Source organism: Hoplias malabaricus, chromosome 7 (genome assembly GCF_029633855.1).
Source record: "Hoplias malabaricus isolate fHopMal1 chromosome 7, fHopMal1.hap1, whole genome shotgun sequence".
Lineage (NCBI taxonomy): Eukaryota > Metazoa > Chordata > Actinopteri > Characiformes > Erythrinidae > Hoplias > Hoplias malabaricus.
Window position 1 is genome coordinate 1,126,322 of NC_089806.1, and position 27,231 is coordinate 1,153,552.

The window sequence follows — 27,231 nt, forward strand, 5'->3', positions numbered from 1 at the left end:
GGGGCGCTGTTGTGCGGCTGGTGGAGTGAGAGGACACACACAGAGCACCGTGTTCAGGGTGGAGCTGCAGCTGATTCAGAGAGAGAGAGGATGGAGAACCTGCTGTAGGTGAGTGTCCACCATCATCTTCATCTTCACAATCAGCCCCGGCGTCTCCTCCTCATCCTGCAGAATCTTACACTGAATGTTCAGTTCCACCTTAAATTCTGCAGCGGTTCCGTTCTCGCGCTGTTTCTGAGGCGCCAGAATATAACCGCTGCAGCATTTAAGGTGGAGCGGACAATTCCGATAAGAACCTGGAGAACGAGACGCCAAACCAATTTGGACGCGACGTGTTCCTCCACCTTGTCCTCGTGGCTCTGTCAGCGCCCGGCAGAACGCTTTAGAACCCTTTAGAACCCTCAGTCCGCCGCGAGGAGGAGGCTGTCTGCTGAATCACTGCCTCAGCATCCTTCAAAAGCCCATCCTCAGAAACAGCACGGTGGTCTTCACCTGCCCCCACCCCCAGTCCTCGCCTCTGTGTTTACACTGTGTCTGTGTTTATTTACACCGCTTTATGTTTATTCCTCTATCTGTGGGTACTCTGACGTCATCTCTGTGCAGGTCCGGGCTGGGGCCCAGGCTCACGTCATCAATAAGCAGCAGATTTATTTATTTATTTATATATATGCTCATTCGTGTGTTCGTGTGTTTGTTTGGTCGCTGTGTTCATATTTAGACCCGTGTCCTCACGCTCAGACACAAGCAGGAGGCTCAAACTGCTCCAATTTTAAAATTCTGCTGGAGTTCCCCTTCATCAGTTAAAGCCATTAGGATTAAAGGGAAACTCCACCCGCTTTCCCCAGAATTCACGGGTGACGGTGTAAACACAGATGGAGAGTGTGGTTCTGGTTCTAGAGAATGTTCTAGAGTCAGGAGCGGACAGTGGAAGTGAATGGAACCCGACGTCTGACTGTTTTGCAGACTTGGAGACGTCTGGTTCCGTTCACCTCCACTAGAGAGAAACCTGAGTCCACGAGGTCCTCCTCCATCAACCCTTTCACAGCAGTGTACAGAGCACGCAGAGGATCATGTGTGGAACAGTGGAACTGTGTTCTCTGGAGTGATGGAGTTCCTCTGGTGTGTGGAACAGTGGAACTGTGTTCTCTGGAGTGATGGAGTTCCTCTGGTGTGTGGAACAGTGGAACTGTGTTCTCTGGAGTGATGGAGTTCCTCTGGTGTGTGGAACAGTGGAACTGTGTTCTCTGGAGTGATGGAGTTCCTCTGGTGTGTGGAACTGTGTTCTCTGGAGTGATGGAGTTCCTCTGGTGTGTGGAACAGTGGAACTGTGTTCTCTGGAGTGATGGGGTTCCTCTGGTGTGTGGAACAGTGGAACTGTGTTCTGAGTGGTCCTAATGTTTTGGCTCGTGTGTATTGGGTAAATCCCCTGTTTGAGAATCACACTCTACAGAATGGAGGGTTAATCTGTGTGTGTGTGTGTGTGTGTGTGTGTGTGAGAATCTGCTGTTCTAGCTGACAGCTGTCCGACTGTATCAGCATGATGCAGAACACACACACACACACAGAGTGAAGAGCTGATGGATACAGTGTGTCCAGTTCTGTCCACTCACTCCCTCTTCAAAACTACACAGGAGATTAAAGGGCGACTCATTTCAACAAGATTACTCATAACCCCCTGTGTGTGCTCTGCAGACCTAGGCCTGAGGTGCATTGTGTGATGGTAGAGGTGCAGTGTGTGATGGTTGAGGTGCAGTGTGTGATGGTAGAGGTGCAGTGTGTGATGGTAGATATGCAATGTGTGATGGTGGAGGTAGAGGTGCAGTGTGGGATGGTAGAGGTGGAGTGTGTGATGGTGGCGGTGCCGTGTGTGCTGGTAGAGGTGCCGTGTGTGCTGGTAGAGGTAGAGGTGCAGTGTGTGATGGTAGAGGTTGAGGTGCAGTGTGGGATGGTGGAGGTACAGTGTGTGATGGTGGAGGTGCAGTGTGTGATGGTGGAGGTGCAGTGTGTGATGGTGGAGGTGCAGTGTGTGATGGTGGAGGTGCAGTGTGTGATGGTGGAGGTGCAGTGTGTGATGGTAGAGGTGCATTGTGTGATGGTGGAGGTTGAGGTGCAGTGTGTGATTGTAGAGGTTGAGGTGCAGTGTGTGACGGCAGAGGTGCAGTGTGTGACGGCAGAGGTGCAGTGTGTGACGGCAGAGGTGCAGTGCGTGATGGCGGAGGTGCAGTGTGTGATGGTGAAGGTGGAGGTTGAGATGCAGTGTGTGATTGTAGAGGTTGAGGTGCATTGTGTGATGGTGGAGGTACAGGTGCAGTGTGTGATGGTAGAGGTGCAGTGTGTGATGGTAGAGGTGCATCCGTTATACACACGGACCGAGTGGGTCTGCCTTCTCTACTGCTACTCTGTTATACACCCAGACTGAATGAGTCTGCTTTCCCCCCTGCTACTCTGTTATACACACAGACCGAGTGGGTCTGCCTTCCCCACTGCTGCTCTGTTATACACACGGACCGAGTGGGTCTGCCTTCCCCACTGCTGCTCTGTTATACACACAGACCGAGTGGGTCTGCCTTCCCCACTGCTGCTCTGTTATACACACAGACCGAGTGGGTCTGCCTTCCACACTGCTACTCTGTTATACACACAGACCGAGTGGGTCTGCCTTCCCCACTGCTGCTCTGTTATACACACGGACCGAGTGGGTCTGCCTTCCCCACTGCTGCTCTGTTATACACACAGACCGAGTGGGTCTGCCTTCCTCACTGCTGCTCTGTTATACACACGGACCGAGTGGGTCTGCCTTCCCCACTGCTGCTCTGTTATACACACGGACCGAGTGGGTCTGCCTTCCCCACTGCTGCTCTGTTATACACACGGACCGAGTGGGTCTGCCTTCCCCACTGCTGCTCTGTTATACACACAGACCGAGTGGGTCTGCCTTCCCCACTGCTGCTCTGTTATACACACGGACCGAGTGGGTCTGCCTTCCACACTGCTGCTCTGTTATACACACTGACCGAGTGGGTCTGCCTTCCCCACTGCTGCTCTGTTATACACACGGACCGAGTGGGTCTGCCTTCCCCCCTGCTGCTCTGTTATACACACAGACCGAGTGGGTCCAGAGCCTACCTGGAATCATTGGGCTCAAGGCGGGAATACACCCTGGAGGGGGCACCAGTCCTTCACAGGGCAACACACACACTCACACATTCACTCAAACACTCGCAAATACAAACACTTTTGAGTCACCAATCCACCTACCAACGTGTGTTTTTGGAGCGTGGGAGGAAACCGGAACACCTGGAGGAAAGCCACGCAGACACAGGGAGAACACACCACACTCCTCACAGACAGTCACCCGGAGGAAACCCACGCAGACACAGAGAGAACACACCACACTCCTCACAGACATTCACCCGGAGGAAACCCACGCAGACACGGAGAGAACACACCACACTCCTCACAGACAGTCACCCGGAGGAAACCCACGCGGACACAGAGAGAACACACCACACTCCTCACAGACATTCACATGGAGGAAACCCACGCAGACACGGAGAGAACACGCCACTCTGACCGGACAGAGTCATGGTTAATCCACTGTTTACAGCACAGTCAGATCACAGTGATCTGAAACACATGTGGAAATGATGTAGAGCTCCGAGTCGTCTGCTGAGCTCCAGACCCGAGAGAACACATAGAATAGTGGAGAGAAGTAGGTGAAGCTCCTGGAGTGGCACTAAGAACACACAGAGACGGAGCAGGTCCCTGTTTTATTTATTTCTATAACACTCTGTAAATGACCGTCCAGCTCCACTGTGCCATCACACGTTATTTCAGGCTCTGAGCTCTTTCTGGAGCTTCTTTATCTCTCCACTCACCCACGGATGCCATCACAGTCCCTGCTGATAAATCTAGTGTCTTTGGTTCCAGCTGGGAACTAATTTTCTGGTTCAGAAACCTGTTTATGTCTGTGGCAATGTGAACAGTTCCAAATTAGGTTTGTGAACCAGAACCAAACCAGTTCCACACTGGTGAAAAAGGGCTGTTTGATATCTCTGTAGTGTTCCTTTACTGTCTCTGTGGTGTTTCTGTAATATCTTTGCTCTCTCTCTCTGCAGTGTCTGTAGACCTTCAGGAGAATCAGTGTGAGCTCTCATGAGACATCAGTGAGACACCTTGGAGAAGTAAGTTTGTCCTGTGTGAAGTCACCATGCTTGCAATGTGGTCTGAAGTTAGGACACAGTGCTGACTTGTGTGTGTTTTCCCAGCATGCCCTGGGGTCAGTGAGGAGCTGAAGATGAGCGTGAAGTCGTGGTTTCTGGTCAGCAGCTCTGGGACTCGGCACCGGTTGCCGAGGGAGATGATCTTCGTGGGGCGGGAGGACTGTGAGCTCATGCTGCAGGTCAGTCTCTAACTCTTTGTCCAGCGTTGACCAGAGGCTCTCGTCCAGTGTGAGGAACAAAACTAATCCTGGTCCAGGTGTAGATTACTGCAGCAGTACGGCTCCCACCCTGGGGACTCTTCTGGTGTAAACTGCTGAGGGACTCATCCATTGCATGGTACCTACTCGACTCGTTCTCGCTCCCTGGACGCCTTTCCACAGCTCCTCCACCAATTGTAGCTGAAAATATTTCAAACCACTGTCTCTAATGGGAAGAGATCACAGTAACGACAGCAGTAATGTTAGTCATCGTTTACTCATCATTTATTCACCTACTGTTGTAGTGTTGTTTGGGACAAACTACTCTATCAGATGGTAGGTTTACAAACACAGATAACTCAGGTAAGGATCCTGACTAGTCACACTAATTATACACAGATCAAATTGCCAACTTTGTTTAGGTATGAACACAGCACAGTATTTACTAACATTGCCCAGACAAATGATCAGAAACAAAACACATCTACTACTACATCTACTACCATTCTCCAAAAATCAAAGTCAGAGACAGCATATATGACTGGATCCTCCTCAGCATTTTGGCTTGATACTTCTTTATCAGGGAGCAGTGATGAAATGAGCTGAGGTGAAGAGAGATGAGCTGATGTAACTCATTAAGGTGATTAATGAGTCCTCATAACGATGTATAACAAATAAGAGCTGAAGCATTAAGGGAAATATTTCTACTCAAACCATACAAGCATTCTTGAGCAGTACAAACTTAATTTAAAATTTAAATATTCACGCAACAGAAGTGTTACCTGCTGCTGGGGAATCTGATGTAAGATGTTGAGAATGTTGTCTGTGTAGACTACTGGGAGACTCTTATTGGTGTAGAATGTTGGAGGACTCATTTTGGTCTGTTGTGTTGGGGGATTCTTAATGGTGTAGTGTTGGGTGACTCTTACTGTTGTAGGGTGTTGGGGACTTTTACTGGTGTAGACTTCACCCGGCGCTGCACAGACTGATCGCCGTCTGTTTTGGTGCGGTGCATGCTGGTCAGTTTATTTAGTTGTTCCCTAGGATCATAAATAGGATGTAGTTCATGTCATGAAATACGTGGGTTACTGTCCATCCCCTCCCAACAACAACTGGCTGCTCTCACTGACCACCAACAGGAGGTTGTTTTTTCTTGAAGAAACCTACTCTCGTCGGCGTGGAGCGTCGGGGGGACTCGCGTCAGCATGATGTGTTGGGGGACTCTCGTCGGCGTGGAGCATCAGGGGGACTCGTCGGCGTGGAGCATCAGGGGGACTCGTCGGCGTGGAGCGTCGGGGGGACTCTCGTCAGCGTGGAGCATCGGGGGGACTCTCGTCAGCATGATGTGTTGGGGGGACTCTCGTCGCCGTGGAGCGTCGGGGGGGCTCTCATCGACGTGGAGTGTCGGGGGGACTCTCGTTGTTGTGGAGCGTCGGGGGGGACTCTCATCGGCGTGGAGCGTCGGGGGGACTCTCGTCAGCATGATGTGTTGGGGGGACTCTCGTCGGCGTGGAGCGTCGGGGGGGACTCTCGTTGGTGTGGAGTGTCGAGGGGAATCTCGTTGGTGTGGAGCGTTGGGGGACTCTCGTCGGCGTGGAGCGTCGGGGGGACTCTCATCAGCATGATGTGTTGGGGGGACTCTCGTCGGCGTGGAGCGTCGGGGGGACTCTCGTCAGCATGATGTGTTGGGGGGACTCTTGTCGGCGTGGAGCATCAGGGGGACTCGTCGCCGTGGAGCGTCAGGGGGGCTCTCATTGACGTGGAGTGTCGGGGGGACTCTTGTCGGCGTGGAGCGTCGGGGGGACTCTCGTCAGCGTGGAGCATCGGGGGGACTCTCGTCAGCATGATGTGTTGGGGGGACTCTCGTTGCCGTGGAGCGTCGGGGGGGCTCTCATCGACGTGGAGTGTCGGGGGGACTCTCGTTGTTGTGGAGCGTCGGGGGGGACTCTCGTTGGGGGACTCTCGTCGGCGTGGAGCGTCGGGGGGACTCTCGTCAGCATGATGTGTTGGGGGGACTCTCGTCGGCGTGGAGCGTCGGGGGGGACTCTCGTTGGTGTGGAGTGTCGAGGGGAATCTCGTTGGTGTGGAGCGTTGGGGGACTCTCGTCGGCGTGGAGCGTCGGGGGGACTCTCATCAGCATGATGTGTTGGGGGGACTCTCGTCGGCGTGGAGCGTCGGGGGGACTCTCGTCAGCATGATGTGTTGGGGGGACTCTTGTCGGCGTGGAGCATCAGGGGGACTCGTCGCCGTGGAGCGTCAGGGGGGCTCTCATCGACGTGGAGTGTCGGGGGGACTCTTGTCGGCGTGGAGCGTCGGGGGGGACTCTCGTTGGTGTGGAGCGTGGGGGGACTCTCATCAGCATGATGTGTTGGGGGGACTCTCGTCGGAGTGGAGTATTGGGGGGGGACTCTTGTCGGTGTGGAGTGTTGAGGGGACTCTCTTCGGTGTGGAGTATTGGGGGGACTCTCGTTGGTGTGGAGCGCTGGGGGGACTCTCGTTGGTGTGGAGCGTTGGGGGACTCTCGTTGGTGTGGAGCGTTGGGGGGACTCTCATCGGCATGATGTGTTGGGGGGACTCTCGTCGGTGTGGAGTATTGGGGGGGACTCTCGTCGGTGTGGAGTATTGAGGGGACTCTTGTCGGTGTGGAGTATTGAGGGGACTCTTGTCGGTGTGGAGTATTGAGGGGACTCTCGTCGGTGTGGAGTATTGGGGGGGACTCTCGTCGGTGTGGAGTATTGAGGGGACTCTTGTCGGTGTGGAGTATTGAGGGGACTCTTGTCGGTGTGGAGTATTGAGGGGACTCTTGTCGGTGTGGAGTATTGAGGGGACTCTTGTCGGTGTGGAGTATTGAGGGGACTCTCGTCGGTGTGGAGTATTGGGGGGGACTCTCGTCGGTGTGGAGTATTGAGGGGACTCTTGTCGGTGTGGAGTATTGAGGGGACTCTTGTCGGTGTGGAGTATTGAGGGGACTCTTGTCGGTGTGGAGTGTTGGGGGGACTCTTGTCGGTGTGGAGTGTTGGGGGGACTCTTGTCGGTGTGGAGCGTTGGGGGGACTCTTGTCGGTGTGGAGCGTTGGGGGGACTCTCGTCGGTGTGGAGTGTTGGGGGGACTCTCGTTGGTGTGGAGTGTTGGGGGGGACTCTTGTTGGTGTGGAGCGTTGGGGGTTCTCATTGGTGTGGAGCGTTGGGGGTTCTCATTGGTGTGGAGCGTTGGGGGTTCTCATTGGTGTGGAGTGTTGGGGGTGAAGATTTGAGCGGTGTGTAAAAGGCAGGGTTGATGGGAGTCGACCTGGTGATGAAGGGGAATGTGTCTCTCTCTCTCCCTGTGTCTCTGAACGGTTTAGAAAGCATAGGTGATGGTGGCTGTTCCTTGGGCAATATTCCTGCTGATGTCTTAATTCTTAATGGATTAATGTTATCATTATTTATTTATTCATAATGTGAATTTGTGTAAGGTCAACTGATGGCTAAATAAAGTTCTCTCTCTCTGTCTCTCTCTCTCTCTCTCTCTCTCTCTCTGTGTCTCTCTCTCTCTGTCTCTCTCTCTCTCTCTCTCTCTCTCTCTCTCTCTCTCTCTCTGTGTGTCTCTCTCTCTCTCAGTCCCGCAGTGTTGATAAGCAGCATGCTGTTATTAATTATAATCCAGCTACAGACGAGCATCTGGTTAAAGACCTGGGAAGTTTAAATGGGGTAAGATCAAAGACTACACAACCATTACACAACAACTACACAATTACACAGCACTGAACCCTCTGTCCACTCTGTGAGACACTCCTCCCTCGTTGGTCCACCTTGTAGATGTAAAGTCAGAGACAGTAGCTCATCTGTCGCTGCACAGTGTGTGTCGCTCGTCCTCTAGTCCTTCATCAGTGACACAGTCAACCTCTCCCGTCAACGTCTGTCCCTCTCCCGTCAACGTCTCTCTCCCGTCAATATAAGTCTCTCTCTCATCAACATATGTCTCTCCCGTCAACATCTGTCTCTCTCCTGTCAACATCTGTCTCTCTCCCGTTAATATAAGTCTCTCTCTCGTCAACATATGTCTCTCCCGTCTGTCTCTCTCCCGTCAACATCTGTTTCTCCCCCGTCAAAATAAGTCTCTCTCCCGTCAACATCTGTCCCTCTCCCGTCAACATCTGTCCCTCTCCCGTCAACATCTGCCTCTCTCCCGTCAACATCTGTCCTGCTCTAGTCAACATCTGTCCGTTTCCTGCCCGCAGGTTTTTGTCCTGTATTTGTCGGCTGGAGTGAGGTGCGGATACTCCTCGGCTCATAAACAGAAAACCTACTTCTCATTGGTCATCACCTATATTTAGCCAATCAGCAGCTAGAGTTAAACATCCATCATTCAGTGCTGCAGCCAGTGGAGTCTCAGTCGTAAAAGGGGTTGATTTACAGCGAGGTCAGAGCTGGGAGCTTACAGCTCTGCTTTAGACAGAACTAAAGTTAGAACCCTGTCCTGGAGAAACTACAGTTCATTCTCCATCAAAAAACCTGTGATTTATTAAAGCAGACTGACTTTAAGAATCAGAGTGAATCACAGAAGATCATTTCATACAGATCACAGTTCTCACTCACTGTAGATGTGATGGGAGCACAGTGATTACGAGCAGCACCTTCGCTCATCACTGACTTTAAATTCCTTCACAAACATGACATGGAGATGGCCGTATGAGCATGGTCACGCAGTGTCTCTCTCTCACACGCACACACACAGAGGAGAGACTGGCTGGTTAGGGTTAGAATGAGTTTAACTGTTTATTGGTTATTCAGCTGTTGACTGTGCTGGTGTTATATTTTTAGACAATAACACAGTTTTTACTCACTGCGGGCTCTACATGGTTATTTAGTCCTGAGGGGGTGCAGACCTCTCGCTGGATGTTTCTGTTTGGTGACCGTTCTCAGTCCAGCAGAGACACTGAGGGGTATAGACTGTGGACAGTGGACTGAGAGACTGGAGAACAGTGTGAGACACAGTCCAGCAGAGACACTGAGGGGTATAGACTGTGGACAGTGGACTGAGAGACTGGAGAACAGTGTGAGACACAGTCCAGCAGAGACACTGAGGGGTATAGACTGTGGACAGTGGACTGAGAGAGTGGAGAACAGTGTGAGACACAGTCCAGCAGAGACACTGAGGGGTATAGACTGTGGACAGTGGACTGAGAGAGTGGAGAACAGTGTGAGACACAGTCCAGCAGAGACACTGAGGGGTATAGACTGTGGACAGTGGACTGAGAGAGTGGAGAACAGTGTGAGACACAGTCCAGCAGAGACACTGAGGGGTATAGACTGTGGACAGTGGACTGAGAGAGTGGAGAACAGTGTGAGACACAGTCCAGCAGAGACACTGAGGGGTATAGACTGTGGACAGTGGACTGAGAGAGTGGAGAACAGTGTGAGACACAGTCCAGCAGAGACACTGAGGGGTATAGACTGTGGACAGTGGACTGAGAGAGTGGAGAACAGTGTGAGACACAGTCCAGCAGAGACACTGAGGGGTATAGACTGTGGACAGTGGACTGAGAGAGTGGAGAACAGTGTGAGACACAGTCCAGCAGAGACACTGAGGGGTATAGACTATGGACAGTGAGTGGAGGAGTTGTGGCTGTTTACAGTTGTCTGTGTTTGTTTCAGACGTTTGTGAATGACCTAAGGATTCCTGACCAGACCTACATCACCCTCAAACTGTCCGACATCATCCGCTTCGGATACGATATCCTTCCAATGCTCGTCCTGGGTGGCGTTCTCCTGCTGAACTGCTGCAGACCGAATGGACTGTGGAACTAACTCAGACTGAAGAATCTGAACCTGAACACTGAGCGTTTGAATGAAATTCGTCTGAGGATTTTATAGTTAAATTATATTTGTATTTGATTTGAAACTTGACTTTTTGAGGTGCTGAAATATTCAGATTTGAAATATTTCCGATAAGTTGAGACAAAAATAATTCAGATATTCTACACTTAGATTCAGACATTTATGTCATTGAATTGGCTCCATAACCATCCTCTTCTGGTGCTGGTGAGGCTTTATCCTGGTGAGGCTTTATCCTGGTGAGGCTTTATCCTGGTGAGGCTTTATCCTGGTGAGGGTCTCTCCTGGTGAGGGTCTCTCCTGGTGAGGCTTTATCCTGGTGAGGCTTTATCCTGGTGAGGGTCTCTCCTGGTGAGGCTTTATCCTGGTGAGGGTCTCTCCTGGTGAGGCTTTATCCTGGTGAGGGTCTCTCCTGGTGAGGGTCTCTCCTGGTGAGGCTTTATCCTGGTGAGGGTCTCTCCTGGTGAGGCTTTATCCTGGTGAGGCTTTATCCTGGTGAGGGTCTCTCCTGGTGAGGCTTTATCCTGGTGAGGGTCTCTCCTGGTGAGGCTTTATCCTGGTGAGGCTTTATCCTGGTGAGGCTCTCTCCTGGTGAGGCTTTATCCTAGTGAGGGTCTCTCCTGGTGAGGCTCTTCCCTGGTCAGTGTGTGTCAGTGTCTGTTGTGAAAGGCCAGAATGTGACCTTAACTCCGTCTGAACATTCTCACGTTTACGTTCTGGAGCGGAGTGAACACAAGGTTCCAGAGGAGGCTCTGAAGGTGGGTCTGGATTATTATTTATTTTAATAAACCAACAATGATCAGCAATTACTCACACACACTGCTCCACAGTCGCTTCGTACTCACACACACTGCTCCACCTTAAAAGATAGTCGCTTCTTATTCACACACACCGCTCCACATTAAAAGATAGTCACTTCTTACACACACTGCTCCACCTTAAACTACTCAGTGCTTTTGAGCGTAAACAAAACAGAGAGAGCTGCATTTCACAACAATCACAGACCTTTAATGTGCATCAGTGATTTAATTTTGACAGCATTATAAGACATTAATCATCAGACTAATGCAGTGGAATACTGTGTGTTAGGCTAGTGTCAGTAATGAGGGTTGTGTATCGATGTGTTTTTTCATTGCCCCCTGGTTTTCAGCATGAGAAATACACCAGTCAGCTCCAGATGGGTCTGCAGTCCTCAGAGAGAGAGAGACAGGAGCAGGAGGAAAGAAAAATCAGCCAATCAGAACGCAAGATCCTCACAGGTGAGACACACACACATACACAGACACACAAGAACTCCAGCAGCACTGCTGTGTCTGATCCACTCGCACCAGCACAACACACACTAACACACCACCACCACGTCAGTGTCACTGCAGCGCTGAGAATGATCCACCACCACATCACACCTGCTCTGTGGGGGTTCTGAGCGCTGAAGAACAGGGGGAAAGGGGGTTATAAAGTATGCAGAGCAACAGATGGACTACAGTCTGTAAGTGTTGAGCTACAGAGAGATGTGTGGACAGTGAGTATAGAAAGAGTGGTGGTTTTAATCTTATGGCTGATCTTTGCCTGTGCAGATGCCCCCATGTCTCGCCCCACTCCTCTGTACGGTCAGCCGTCCTGGTGGGGGGAGGAGGACGCAGGGAAAGACCCACATCTCGAGGAACGCAAGACAGACGACACACGCTCGGGTAAGACCTACCCCTTCCACATCAGCTCCACCCCTTCACACCAACGCCCATACCATGGCCTTCACCTGGCTCCGCCCCTTCCCCCACTATTATTTGTATACAAGATCCACACCATGAGGAACACAGCACAGACAACACAAGCTCCGATATAGGCCATGCCCTTTCACTTAGCCAGGCCCCTTTAATCCTCCTATCTCTATAAAAGTTTCACAGAGGAACACAAACTCAGATAAGCCCCACCATCTGTTATATTATTAATGTTCCCCTGGCATCTGTAAGACTCCTTTTTTGTCCCCAGATGTCCACAAGGACGTTCCTGGTGCTGAGGGGGAGCTGAATGGCTCTCTGCAAGATTTCCGAGACCCTCAGGGGAAATCTGTTTTCCTGTACCACCGGGAGCCCAGCTACTTCGAGATTCCAACTAAGGAGTTCCAAACTCATCCCAAAGCCCCGGGGGTGGAGCTTAATGACATTCCCACAAAGGACACTGATGCCCCCACCCCAACGCCGCCGGTGGTCCAGAGCCATGCCTCCTTCACCATTGAGTTTGATCAGTGCACGCCAGGCAAGATCACCATCAAAGACCACGTGACCAAGTTCTCCTCCCGCCAGCGCAGCAAACAGGGCGGGAGAGCGCCGGCCACGCCCACCGACACCATGTCGGTTGAGAGCAAGGTTGCTGATTGGCTCGTCCACAGTGATGTCAGCATGATGCGCCGCCGGAAACCCTGTGACGATGCCTACAGCACCAAGAGTGACCTTGCCATGCAAATCAGGACTCTCAAAGGTTACACACTCACCACAGCTTACACACTGACCCTCAGGTCTCCCAGAGATTACACATTGACCATCAGGACTCCAGAGATTACACACTGACCATCAGGACCCTCAGAAATTACTCACTGACCGTCAGGACTCCCAGAGATTACTCACTGACCATCAGGACTCCAAGAAATTACTCACTGACCGTCAGGACCCTCAGAGATTACTCACTCACTGTCAGAACTCTCAGAGATTACTCACTGACCCTCAGGACTCTCAGAGATTACTCACTGACCGTCAGGACTCCAAGAAATTACTCACTGACCCTCAGGACTCTCAGAGATTACTCACTGACCGTCAGGACTCCAAGAAATTACTCACTGACCGTCAGGACCCTCAGAGATTACTCACTTACTGTCAGAACTCTCAGAGATTACTCACTGACCGTCAGTACTCCCAAAAATTACTCACTGACCATCAGGACTCTGAGATTACTCACTGACCGCCAGGAATCCCAGAAATTACTGACTGACCGTCAGGACTCCAAGAGATTACTCACTGACCGTCAGGACTCCAAGAGATTACTCACTGACCATCAGGACTCCAAGAGATTACTCACTGACCATCAGGACTCCCATAAATTACTCATTGACCATCAAAACTCTCAGAGATTACTCACTGAATGTCAGGACCCTCAGAGATTACTCACTGACCGTCAGGACTACTAGAGATTACTCACTGACTGTCAGGACCATCAGAGATTACACACTGATTGTCAGGACTACCAGACATTACTCACTGACCGTCAGGACCATCAGAGATTACACACTAACTGTCAGGACTCCCAGAGATTACAACCCGGCCGTCAGGACTCCCAGAGATTACTCACTGACTGTCAGGAAATTCAGATATTACACCCTGACCATCAGGAATCCCAAAGATTACTCACTGATCATCAGGACTCTCTTTTCTGCAGGTCATCATCATGAAGATGGGACTCAGAGTGATTCTGAGGACCCTGTGATGAAGGGAAAACGAAGCAAGTCTCAACACTCTGTCCAGTCCCAGCAATCTGTCCAATCCCAGCAATCTGTCCAATCCCAGCAATCTGTCCAGTCCCAGCAGTCTACCATGTCTAAGGTATTGGTGCCATCTCAGCAGTCCATCCAGACCCAGCCTCGTCCCCCGTCTCCTCCTCAGCAGCTGCAGGACTTTTCAGTTTGTCCAGAGGGACGTGATGATAAACCTGTCCAGGAAAGATCGCCCACTGCTGCCTCCCCTGCTCCAAGCCAGGTGAAGCCTGGACACCAGGAGGTCCTCAGCCAGCAGGCCTTCATCATCGAGTTCTTTGATGACAACCCCCGCAAGAAGCGCTCGCAGTCCTTCACCCACAATCCTGCACATGCCGACACTTACTCTGCCCTCAAGGCCAAGCTGGAGCGCCGCAAAGGCATGGGCCACGGAGAACGACCCGCGTCTATCCACGGGCACATCCCCCCTACTCAGCAGATCACAGTTCCTCTGAAAGGTTCTGGTCACACTCCGCAGCGGTCCAGCTCTCTGAAGAGGGACAAGTCAGAGAGGACTGAGAAGACAGAGGAGACATTGAGCCGGAGCAGCACTTCACCCTCATCCTCTGGTCCCTCATCTCGCTCATCTCCGGCCATCACCATCAAACCCTTCGGCAGCGTTGGTAAGAAGTCCAGACTGTCTCAGGAGTTTTCCGCAGAGTTTCTTAAAGATGCCGAGAGGACATCCCCCCCACCCATGTCTGCTCCCCCGGTGATGATGATGTCTCCATCTCACACTGACCTGTCCTCTCCAGTTGAACCTCATGGACCTTCCTCTGTTTCCTTCCCTTCTTCCCCATCTCAGTTACCAGCTCTTTCTCCGTCACTGCTTCCGACTAATGTCCCTGTCCCGGTCCCCATCCCTGTCGCTATTACTCTACCTTCTTCTGCCTCTGTCCCCATTCCTTCTCACCTTCCAGTCTCCAGCACCCCCCCTGTGGCCTCATCTTTACAGTTCTCTGCTCTAGCGGGTGGTGTGGACCCCAGAACCTCTAGAGCAGTTCGTACGGAGGAAGAGGACAGTCTGAGCGATGCTGGAACATACACCATCGAGACAGAGACACAGGACAAAGAGGTGGAGGAGGCTCGCAGCATGATTGATCAGGTAAAGCATCTTCTGGGCCATTAAGTTCTCTTAAGACATTGCAAGTTTAAACTGTGTAAACAGTTTAGACACCAGTGGGTTTGGAGGTTAGGAGGCTTGCGCTGTTCCTTCAGCACCCCCACATCCACTCCTGGGGTTTATACTAAATGTGACATACCCTTGGTCAAGTTCTAACTGGAAGTGTATGTGAATAATGTGTCTGCAGGTTTTCGGAGTGCTGGACGCTCCAGAGTACAGTGGTCAGACAGTTGGTGTTTACAGACCTGTGATCAATGAGCAGACCTTTGCCCAGAGTGACATCATAATGACATCAGCACAGGACTTTGGCCTCACTGACCCCTGTGACCTTATACAGGTATTTCAGTCCTAGACCTTATGAAGTCCAAATTATCTGCATCAGTCTTTAACCTGAGTTTTCCTTGTTGGTTGCAGGGTCATGCTGATCAGGGAGGACCTAGGTGGGTCTCCCGCTGGGCAAGTCTTGCTGACCCCTACAGTGCACCAGGATCTGCTCCTCAACCTGGACTCGGACACAGAGGTAATGTGGCCAAAGTAGACAGCGGAATCTGACAAATGTGTCATTGTTAAGATGCCAGACAAGTAGTTCTGACAACTTAGAACAAAATGGTTGTCCCCATTGACCTCCATATGAATGACTGTATTTCTTTTGTGTGTCATTTTTGCAGATGGCAAAGTGATCATGATGAGCCAAGGTCAGGATCATTCAGAGTCCGAGGGAAGTCAAAGCTCCAGAACCAGGAGACTCCTTCCCCAGGTTCCTCCCTGCGGGGACAAACAGGAGATCTCTACCCCGAGCATCCTGATCAGACATGATGCCAGTCTTGACCAGGATCCCTCTCTGGACTTTGAACCAGAGCGAGGTTCCAGAACCCATCAGCAGGACTCCACCCAGAGGCTGAGGGTCCAGGATGATGTGGATCACGACAGTCTGAGTGACACGAGCCGCTCAGACGACAGCTCTGTCCTTGACAGGAGCGGTAGGAGTCAGGGACGGCGAGGAACTTCTGCAACTTCACCTTTGGAAAGTGTTCCCAGTTCTCTGAGTCATGAGACTCCCACCGCAACTCCCAAATCCACCTCCTTCTACATAGGCTCTGAAGATGGCTCCTGCAGGTCCGATATGTCCCGGAGTCCTGTTCTTTCTCAAGAAAGAGATCCTTCTCCAAAGATGCCTCCCACCACCATCCTGATCCGGCACCTCAGCAGCCAGGAGCCCAGGAGGCCTGTGAAACCCAACTCCTCAGCACCCAACCTCCAGACCCAAGACAGGGACAGCATTCCCACCAAAGAACCTTCAGTATCTTCCTTCATTCGGCAGGAGAGCTTCACCAAAGACAGACCAAGTGACAACATCCAGGTCAAGAGGCTTCCGCATATCTCCAGCCACCCTGCCTTAAGAGATTTAGGCACAGAAGGTGCTGAACAAGACTCTTCTGCTTTCCCCAAGGAGAAGATGTCCTTAGTTTCTCCAGAGGACAAACGAGCCATAGTGTCTCCAGAGGGAAAGCTATCCACTTCCTGTGAGAGGTCCAGGAAGGGGAGTTCCCCTGCTCCAGCAGATGAATCTCTCTCTGGAGAATCAGATGTGGACACAGCAAGTACTGTGAGTTTGGTCAGCAGCAAGAACACTCCAGTGAGTGCTCCCAAAAAACGGACCTCCACAACAGCGCAGCGTAAAGAGAAGTCCTCCTCCAGTCTGTCCGCTCAAGAGAAAAGTCGACAGCCCACTGCCCGCGAGAGGCTTTCAGAGAAACGGCGTAACCATGTTGGTGCAGAAAGCGCAGGAAAAGCAGAGTCTGCTCGTCGCCTCCAGTTACGGCGCAGTACAGGGAACCGTGGTTCATTAGATCTCTCTGAGAACCATGGCCAGCAGCAGTGGACAGAAACCGCAGCATCAGACCAGGAGTTGGGAACTCGAGCCACCGGCCGCAAGAAACTCTCAGCTCCGCTGCAGAAAGAAGATCCCAGCAAAGCCAACAAGGGGCCACAGGTTCTTACTCGGTCCAACAGTCTCTCTGCCCCTAGACCCACCCGGGCCTCAATGCTGCGACGGGCTCGGCTTGGAGAGGCGTCCGATAATGAGGGTGCAGAAACAGACCGTGGGTCTCAGAGCTCCGAACAAACCAAGATCCCCGCAGACAGGAAGCTCTCTAGACTGGATATCTTAGCTCTGCCCCGCAAGCGCACTGGGTCCTTCACCACCCCAAGTGACAACGAGTCCTCCAAACCCACTGGAACCAGGCCTCCAGAAGCCAGTGGTGGGAGGAAGTTATCTTCTTCAGGAGAACCCAAACAGAGCAATGGCAAAGGAACTCACACCTCCACCAGAACTCGGGCCATGCAGCCCAAACACAGCAGCACGACTGGTGAGTACAAGCTCAGGGGGCTCTACAGGAATGAAAGCTCTCATTTGTCCTCCTGTGTCCTGAATTCTCCCGTCCTCCCTGTGCTTCTAAGTTCCCCTCTGACATCTCTGTTCTCTTCTTTCCTCCCTGTTCCCCTGTGTTCTCCTCTGAACTCTGTATTCTCCTCTGACCTCCCTGTTCTCCTTTGACTTCCGTTCCCCTGAGTTCTCCTCTGACCTCCCAGTTCCGGAGTTCTCCTGTTACCTCCATGTTCTCTTGAGATCTCCTCTGACCCCCATGTTCTCCCCTGACCTCCCTGATCTTCTGAGTTCTCATGGGACCTCCCTGTTTTCCTTTGTCGTCCTTGTTCTCCCCTGACTTCCCTGTTCTTCTGGGTTCTCCTCTGACCTCCCTTGCATTGCACCAAATTTCACAATGCTCTAACTTTGTTCATTTTCATGCTTAAGCCCTGAGATTTCAGTAATACTTGGTCCCAGTCATGTCAAAATCCATGCAATTATCGTATGAACTACCCCCATTGAAATGCATTATGCAATATTTGGATTATGATGTCACAATGGGCACCTCCCACAGACACCAGGGAGTGAATGTGCACCGCTCCCTTCCTCTTCTTCAGTCCTGCAGTACTGTCTGTACATGGAGGAGCTTACGGGGCATCCAGGCCTTGGATGTTACATTTAGCAGGAAATTTAAGGAGGACAGGTATATTATCAGACCACTGAATTTAAGGTAGAATTCATTAAAAGGTGCCAGTCTAAGGATAATTGCAGTCTTTTAAAGGTGGAAGTTTCTTTAATGTCAGAGTCCAAATAAGCTGACAGCAATTTAAGGTTGTCATTTAATTAAGTTTGTCATGTTTTAAGGTGGATCTTTCTAGAACACTGACATTTAACTGCAACTCTCTCACACAGACTCATAAACCATACACAAAGGCTCATACACTTAGAGCCTAGTCCACGGTTATAAAAGCCTAAGGCATTCAACTAAGGAAGCACCTGATAAATGTGGCAGGATATTTAAAGTGGAACATGAAAATACATCAGCAGTTTATTGACCGTGGCAGTCTAAAAATAATTGTTGTCCTTTTTAGGTGGCATTGTTTTTTTAAGGTGTCTGTTTATTTGAAGTGTTCATTTATTTAATGTGGAAATTTAATAAAATAACTGTTATTTTTGGAATTTTGTATTAAGATCGCTGTCAATATATATCGACCATATTGTCGGTCCAAGTAAGATTTTAAGGTTTAATTGAAGTGGTCATTTATTTAATGTAGAAGTCTAAAGAAAATTGCATTTTAATGGTGGAATTTTTAAAATAATGTAATATTTTTTAATATATATTTAGTATATATTGGCAGTCTTTTTATGGTTTGAAGTGGTCATCTATTTAAGGTGGAAGTCTAAATAAAATTGGAAGCTGGAATTTTTGTTAATGTGGCATTCACTATATACTGACATTTTTTTTTTCAGCTGGCGGTATGTTAAGACTATTGAATTTACTATTCTACAACATTAACTTCATAAAGCAGTATATAAGCTAGCATTACAACAACGTTAGCAATATGTGACAAGCCTAATTCAACATTTGTACATGAAATTTCCCGCTCTGGTTTTCCTCTGGTCTCTCATTCTCTCGTGTCCTCTGCAGGTTCTCGCCGGCGACAGAAAGGCTCTGGTTACTCCTCCAGCTCTGAGGAGGATTATGAAGTTGGTTCTAAACACAAACGTTCTCTGGCCTCTGCATCCACCCAGACTCAGACGCCACAGAAAAGCGTCCAATCAGCTCGCCTCAAATTAATTTCCGTGGAGACGGAGGAGGATGAGGCCCAAAATGAACACTTTCAGAACTGGACCAATCACAGCGCAGAAATCGCCAAGTAAGTACACACTCACTCATCACTAATCACAATTAGTGACATCATATCAAACACCCGGGAGATCAGAGCACACCTTAGTGTCCACCATTTATTTATGTAGATTTGGGTCTTAGTTTAGAGATTAGATATATTTATCGTTGATGTTTTCCTGTTGTTTATTTTGGTGATTATTGGTACTTTGGTTTAATGTTTCCTAATGTTTGTACATGTGTTGGCTCTTTTTATTTACATTTTATTGGAGTTTATTTGCATGTTTACTGGTGTCAGTGTTTGTTTACTGTAGGTTAAGTCAGGACTTGGCTAAGGACCTGGCGATCCTGGCCCGTGAGATCCATGACGTTGCAGGAGACGGAGATTCTCAGACTTCGTCCGGAATGGGAACAACTACGTCACCGAGCTCCATCCCCAACACTCCTGCTTCCACCATCTCCGCCCGCGAGGAGGTCAGATCTAACCCTAAACTCAGACTTTAACCCCTCCATCCCCAACACTCCCACCTCCACCATCTCCGCCCGCGAGGAGGTCAGATCTAACCCCTAAACTCAGATTTTAACCCCTCCATCCCCAACACTCCCAACTCCACCATCTCCACCTGTGAGGAGGTCAGATCTAAACCTAAACTCAGACTTTAATCCCTCCATCCCCAACACTCACGCCTCCACCATCTCCACCCGCGAAGAGGTCTGATCTAACCCCTAAACTCAGATTTTAACCCCTCCATCCCCAACACTCCCAACTCCACCATCTCCACCTGTGAGGAGGTCAGATCTAAACCTAAACTCAGACTTTAATCCCTCCATCCCCAACACTCACGCCTCCACCATCTCCGCCCGCGAGGAGGTCAGATCTAACCCTAAACTCAGACTTTAACCCCTCCATCCCCAACACTCACGCCTCCACCATCTCCACCTGTGAGGAGGTCAGATCTAAACCTAAACTCAGACTTTAATCCCTCCATCCCCAACACTCACGCCTCCACCATCTCCGCCCGCGAGGAGGTCAGATCTAAACCCTAAACTCAGACTTTAACCCAGGGGTGGGCAATCTTATCCGCAAAGGGCCGGTGTGGCTGCTGGATTTAAGTCCATTCAGGCTCAAGCACACCTGATTTCACTCCTTTAATTAGTTGGCTTGAGTAAAACAAATGATCATGTGACCTCCTGGTTGGTTGGAACAAAAACCAGCAGCCACACCGGCCCTTTGCGGATAAGATTGCCCACCCCTGCTTTAACCCCTCCATCCCCAACACTCACGCCTCCACCATCTCCGCCCGCGAGGAGGTCAGATCTAACCCCTAAACTCAGATTTTAACCCCTCCATCACCAACACTCCCACCTCCACCGTCTCCGCCCGTGGAGAGGTTTGATCTAAACCCTAAACCTAAAACTATTTTAATTCTGTTTCAAATCCTAAATTTAAACTTTTAATCTTTGAGTTAAATGTATAATTTGATTTTAAATCCAAACCCTCATTTTAACTCTTTAAACTCTGAACTATTTTAATTTATAATTATTTGTTTTACGTTCTGTACAGAGTTCATTTTCATCATTTGATGGCTTCTTCTCGTCTCAGGTGCAGCACTCATGCTCATTTGCTCTGTGTGTGTGTGTGTGTGTGTGTGTGTGTTATTAAACCACCTGGATGTAACTGTAAATGCATGTGTCCACACGTCCCCAGAACTAACACAAACACATGTCGTATAAACAGAGTGGAGCTGTATGTTCACTTTATAGCAGCAGTGTAGTAACAGTGTAATAATTTGGTCCAAGGCTAGTATCACACTGCAGTAACACGGGTGTTAAACTGAATGTATTGTTTTTAAACAGTTTAATACCACAGTGATATCAGTCTGTAAACCTGTTATAACAATGTAATACTGGTGTAAACCTGACTATAATGAACAGAGTCTGAACATAGAGCTCTTTGTTTACACTGTGAAGTGTGTGGACACACCTGGTCAAACATTTTGTTGATTTCCTAGGTGTAAATATGGAGGGGGAAATAAATAATTCTGCAATAATATTGTGCTTTAACTTGCACTAGATGTGTTTTTTAAAAAGCCATATGTGTGAGCGTGTTCCTCTCAGACGTCCCTCGGGCCAGGGGTGTCCTCACGGTTTTTCCTTGTCAGTGCTGTGTGCTGGACATGTGTGTGTCCACAGCTCAGAGAGGAGTGTCCTCTCAGTGTCCCTCACCCTCCTCAGCCCTGACTGCAGCACAGCTTCTCACTCAGTGTCTCTGCGCTTGTGTGTGTGTGTGTTTATCTATGTTGTTGTTGTTGTTCCTGCAGCTGGTGCAGCACATCCCTGAGGCCAGTCTGAACTACCAGAAGGTTCCCCCAGGGTTATCTAGTCCCGTGGAACCGGACTCTAACATGAATGATAACGAGGCACTTAAACGCAGACCATGGAACAGAGAGGAGGTCAAACACACACACCCACACACACAGACAGCACACTGCCCACAATGTGTGTGTGTTACTGTTGTCAACATTAGTGTCTTCTCTCACAGTTACTGTGTAAAAATCATAAACGTTACTCTGCAATGAATCATTAAACCTACCCTGAGACAACAGTAAAGTCAAGAAGAGCTTCTTCTCAGCAGTTTATCACCAGTATCACACACACTACACATTTATCTCCATCCCAAAAACGTGTGTGTGTGTGTGTTATGGTCCTCAGGTGATCCTGGATAACCTGATGCTGAATCCTGTGTCTCAGCTCTCTCAGGCCATCAGAGAAAACACAGAGCAGCTGGCTGAGAAAATGAAGTAAGACTTCGCTCCTTACTTCTCATTTCTATCTCAGCTGTAGCTCACGTCTCCTGTTCCTTTAGTTGAGCTCCACTGGGGCAGGATTAGTTCCCCTGTGGAAATGAGGTAAGCTGGTTCTGTTGGTAGAGGGCGACCCACACAGTAATAGACCACTATAACAGTGGCTGAGCCTCGGAGGAAACAGTGAGTGTGTCTCGGCTGAAGAGGAATAAACAAGCTTTATCTGAGTGAAGGTGGTTACACGTTTACATCCAGGCGTCTGGTTCTAGCTCTGATGGTTCTCCGCTGTGTGTAGAAGAATGCTGATATAGAGCTGGATTAAATCTGTGATCTGACTCAGTTTGTTGTTTATTTTTCATTCAGAACCCTGTTCCACAATAAAACGGAGGTGTGGGAGGAGATCGAGGCCAAGATCAACGCTGAGAACGAGGTTCCCATCATCAAGACGTCCAACAAGGTCAGGCTTCACCCTCACTGACCACACCACACATGCCCTGGTCTAAAGCGCGGTCAGGAAGGGGTTAAAATGAACCTCACGATCCTCAGACACAGAGTCACAGCCTGTTATACAGCAGCTCAGACCAGCGGACCAGTCACAGTCAGGTCTAATCATTACGCTAATCAGATGATTACACCTGCATGGTACGGTCCAGACAGCAGGGGGCAGTAGCTTAGCATTCTAACAGAACAACCTCACTGTCCCTCAATGAGGTCTGGGTTTGTTTCTGGGGAAGTTACAGATTCCTGAAAATTCATAATCCTTCTTAAATTTAACGAAGGTAGATGAACAAAGAACTAATTCGGTTTCAGGAGTGTTATGTGACACGACATAAATATTTATACATAGTTTAATGTATAAAATGATAGCTTACCCAGGGATGGGTTAGAACCAAGGAGCCCTGAGTGAGCTACTAGTGGAGTAGTTGGTTAATGGGCTCAGAATAACCAGAAAATTACATTTAACTAACAGTTACCAACAAGGGGTTGGAGAGAGTCAACAGAGGGAAGACTGAATGGTTCAAAAGCTGAGAGCAAAAGGCAACTAAAAACAAAAAAGGGGCTTCCCAAATTAAAGAAGGAAAAGACAGCTAAAAAGGCGAAGACGCCAAACCAAAAGATTTGAGAAAAGAAGAAAAGCAATAAGCTTTAATAAGAGATAAAGAACAAAAGGCTCAAGAAGATTTCACAGGAAAGAGACCCAGGAGAACACTCTAGGGACTTTACCAAAATGACTGGCCAGGCTTGTGTGGAGAACCCCAAGACTGAGCACTGAGGGGCGTGTTGGCTTTCCTTAAGTAGGAGAGAAACAGGTGCTGCTGATTTCTCTTAACTAAATTGTGCTGGCTCCATGTCTCCCTCTGCTGGCTGGGGTTGGCCTAGTGGGCAACGGGGCCCCTGTCTGAACCCTTACAGTTTAACATATACTTTACATTCAATTCATCATTGTTCAGCAGATTGTTTAATTAATGAGTTTATGGTAATATTAAAGAGTTAAAATGTGTTGTTTTCTGCAGGAAATCTCCTCCATTCTGCAGGAGCTGCGCAGAGTCCAGAGGCAGCTGGAGGGTGAGCTTTAATCATTAGCATCAGCTGCTGATTCAGAGCAGTGTTAGCATGTAGCATGTAGCATAGCTCTTTAAAGCAGGGGTCTGTATCTGAAAAGTTTGAATCCTGATCCAGATTTAACTCACAATCAAATGCCACTTTTTTCCATCAAGGTTCAGAATGAGCTCAGACTTTGTCTCAGTTTTTTAAAACATGTTCAGACTGGATAAAGCTGATGGAGATTTCTCAGGAGAAGGATTGTAGATCTGTGTTATTTCTGTTCAATTAAATCCTCTCTCTGTGGCCCTCTGCTGGACAGATCACATTTGAACATCATTTAGAATCTGTGCTGAACTGAGTTTTTCTTTTTCAGTAAAAAACACAAACTGTTACAAATTATTTCTTACTTTTGCCGACGTAATGAAATATAGTAATAAACGTTTTTGTTACGTTGTGAAAAGATGTTTTAATGAGATGTTTGCACAGTGTGAGTTAATGTTTGATTATGAATAAGTGTTAATCACTTTTACAGAACACAGGTTTATTTTGAAGTCATTTCTGTCCCGAGTGTGTCCTCTGTTAGTCCAGCTTTAATCTCCCTCTCAGAGTGGGACACACGTCCTCCTGGTTCTTTGTAGCAAATCTATCCAGGGTTTCTGTTGGAGCTTTGAAAAACCCAGTTGTAGCGATTACTCCTGTTTGAGGTGGGGCTGGATCACAAAGCCTAAAGAGACTTGTTTTAGTTATTCGTCTTTTGTTTCAACATTCACTGTGCTCTGTTTTTGTTGATTGTCTTTATTCTTTATTTAGTGATCAACACGATTGTAGAACCCTGTGGAGCCCTGAAGGTTCTCCCCAGCGCCTCGGCTCCTGCAGCGAAGAGCAGGCCGTCATCCAGCGCCACTGCTAATGCTAACGCTAGCTCTAAGAGAGGTGCTCGTGGGGCAGAGAAACGCGGTGTGTGAGTTTGTCGTCTGCAGTTTTCACGTAAACACATCGTTGTTCTGTTCGTCCTGTAGCTGTAACCCGCTGGAAATACCGTTAGCGCTTTTAGAGTTCTGATGCTACGCTGCACAGGCTAATGTACGCAAACACGCAAAAAAAATCACGCCGTTATTAAAATAAAAACACGTAGTAGGCTTCAGAGAGTGGACAGACTTCAGGAGGGGTTTGTTTCCTGGACGTTACACAGCAGTCGAGATCATGTGTTCTAGCTTTGACTACACGGCGCCCCCTGGAGGAACCTGCTGTTTACTGAATGCTGTAAAATAGTGACTGACTGAACTGAAACCGATGCAATGTTATTTATTCTGCTGTGACGATGTCTGTGATTGTGATTGTTGCTAAAGATGTTTGTTGAATGTTGTGGATGGTGAATGATATGAAAATTATGAGTTAGAATATATCATCGATATTATATCAATATTCCATTAGTGAGAGGAGCTCGCGCTGTTCCTCGGCAACGGGAAAAGACTGTGTTTATGAAAGAGAATAGAATCAGTGAATAAACATGAACAGAACCATAAAGAACCAACCACTCACACTCTCAGTGCAGGACTGGCCCACCTCATTTGCATATTAATCAGCATATACAAACTTCATATTTCATTAACCCTTTAGGTTCAACAGCCAGTGAAGCCCTACTGAGACAATATTAGTGTCCATTAGTCCTGGGGAAATGTCAAATGACTAAAATACCTCCTGTTTTTAACTACGCTACCCTTCAGACCACACCTGTGTTTATCACCAAACCCAGCTCTACTCCGCTAGAGCTTTATATTTAAAGTTACTTATTTGGACTACGGTACTGATCCCATTCACATTGCTGATCCTGTTCACAGTACTAATCCAGTTTACATTTTTAATATAAATTCACACTTAGTTTATGATTGCATTAACACTGTATAAAACCCCTGTTACACTCCACCTGCTTTGACTGTTTCACGACTGAGTGCATGTATATGACCCCTTTTACAGAATGTTTATTGATTGGATTTAAGGTGGTGCTATAATATTTAATGCAAGTGCTTTGAGTGATTTTAAAGCAGCAGGATGACTAATCCCCCTGAATGAATGTAGACGTGTGAAGTCTACACTGGAGCAGAATGATTCGGGGAAGTACACAGTCATGGTGAGGATCCCATCACACGTTTTTGAAGCTTAAGTCTGAATTCTGAATGTAGAGGCAGAGCTTTAAAATGAATACATTAATAAACTGGGGCTGTTATTTTGCTGAAACTGAAACAGTAAAAACTCCAAAGCTGTAGCTTGGCTCTGCTGAATATTCTAAATTTGACTGTATGTTAATGTAGAGATTCAGTAATTCTGAGGAACCTTTAGAGCGTTCCCATTGGTCGGTGTGTTGAAATGATGAGGATCAGAGGAGTGGAGATATGTTCTGTCTGAAGTCCACGTGGTCCAGTGGTCATCACGTGTCGTCCTGTGTTCTGTTCTGACGGTGAATGTTTAGTTGGGTTTGTTGAGTTGAGTTTATAAACCGATGTTATAACAAATCTGAAATTGTTTATAAGACTCTATAAACACATAACTCTACTCCACTTATTTGTATTAAACAGTGTGAATAGCATGTTGTTATTGCACGATTATAAGAGATAGAAGTTGTATTGTGAGCTCTAAGTGAAGCTTTGGCTTTAAGGAGTTTTAATTTAGTGTAAAACTCCTTACTGTTCCCATAGCATCGTGTCCTCAACACTGCATCACACTGCGTTAGTTAATAAATCAAAATAAACACTCTATTACAGAGCAATGTAAATTCAGAACTATTTAAAGCTGTGTTTATAACACCTCATGAAAGCATTATAACATGTTTATAGAGTCTTATAGCTGAAAGGATGTTAAGTCTGACTTCATTTCTGTGTCTTAATTAAGCTCTGTTGTTTAAAAGAATGTTCTGAGATTAAAACCGAGTCTGGATTAATTCACTTTAAAACCGTAAACACCACCTTCACTGAATCCAGAGGTTAATTTGTGGAGTTTTTCAGTGTAAACATCCTTGGGTTAAAGCACCTGCCAGACGCTGTATGTGTGTGTGTGTGTGGTGTTGCTGAGGGGGTAGAACTGTGTGTTTAGAGTGAGAATAAAGATAAAGGATTAAAGTTTGTTACTTTAGTGGGAGCTGTTTGTTGAATCTTGAGCTCTTTCACCAAACGTGCTTTTATCTGTAATCACCTTCACTTCCATCTGTGGATGTTTACAATCAAATAAAATGCACCTCCTTTAATTATTATCCACGTAAATACACTACCGCACAGTCACAACATCTCTTTAATGATTTACTGATGTATGTTTATTTATTTGTTGGTATCTGTGTGCGTCTGTAACTTTATGAATGTGTTTATCTTTGAGAGGGTCACTGCTGATTCCAAACTAAAGTTGAATGTTTTTGTTTCTGTTGCTGCTCTAAATGCTGTGTTTTTGTTCACTTCCTGCTGTGAAGGGGGATGTATCTAAGCTCTTCTGCTGTAACCTCATTGGCTGCTGGTTTTTGGTGGGTGGAGCTTCTGAACTAATTTAAGTTCTGATTGACTAACAAGCTCCTCCCACTATCATTTTGCAGATATTTTTTACATAAATCATCATCGTGAAGCAGTTTGTCGTCGCTGATGTCATTAATTCACGAAAATCTGTGAGATTTTTCATCACATTTTTAATAAATCAGTCTGAAAGCAGCCAAACGTACCTCATTCTTCACACACACACACACACACCATCAGTTTAACAGTTTACATCCACCTATCATTTACACCACACACACACACTCACGGG

General features: G+C 48.2%; 1 protein-coding gene across 2 annotated transcripts; it reads left to right on the forward strand.

Annotated features, from left to right (window-relative positions):
* cep170bb (centrosomal protein 170Bb) lies at nt 1-27,120 on the forward strand. 2 transcript variants are annotated; one of them, XM_066676172.1, is made up of 21 exons: nt 1-108; nt 4,119-4,184; nt 4,269-4,402; nt 8,020-8,109; nt 10,057-10,135; nt 10,936-10,994; nt 11,387-11,495; nt 11,814-11,927; nt 12,226-12,714; nt 13,666-14,864; nt 15,070-15,219; nt 15,297-15,402; nt 15,551-17,251; nt 18,899-19,127; nt 19,411-19,570; nt 20,661-20,699; nt 21,418-21,549; nt 21,809-21,897; nt 22,264-22,357; nt 23,415-23,466; nt 24,256-27,120. In XM_066676172.1, exons 3-21 carry the CDS (start codon nt 4,298-4,300, stop codon nt 24,408-24,410), a joined length of 5,151 nt encoding a protein of 1,716 aa, XP_066532269.1. In that variant the 5' UTR covers nt 1-108; nt 4,119-4,184; nt 4,269-4,297; the 3' UTR covers nt 24,411-27,120. The 2 variants fall into 2 exon arrangements, with proteins under 2 accessions (XP_066532269.1, XP_066532270.1); XM_066676173.1 differs by lacking the exon at nt 20,661-20,699.
* Nucleotides 27,121-27,231: the final 111 nt, after the last annotated feature.

Coding starts and splice junctions, on each gene's coding strand:
- cep170bb (XM_066676172.1), top strand. CDS start 4,298: ATGAGCGTGAAGTCGTGGTTTCTGGTCAGCAGCTCTGGGACTCGGCAC. Junction 15,403..15,550: donor ACCTGGACTCGGACACAGAG/GTAATGTGGCCA, acceptor TCATTTTTGCAG/ATGGCAAAGTGATCATGATG. Junction 19,128..19,410: donor CACAGCGCAGAAATCGCCAA/GTAAGTACACAC, acceptor TGTTTACTGTAG/GTTAAGTCAGGACTTGGCTA.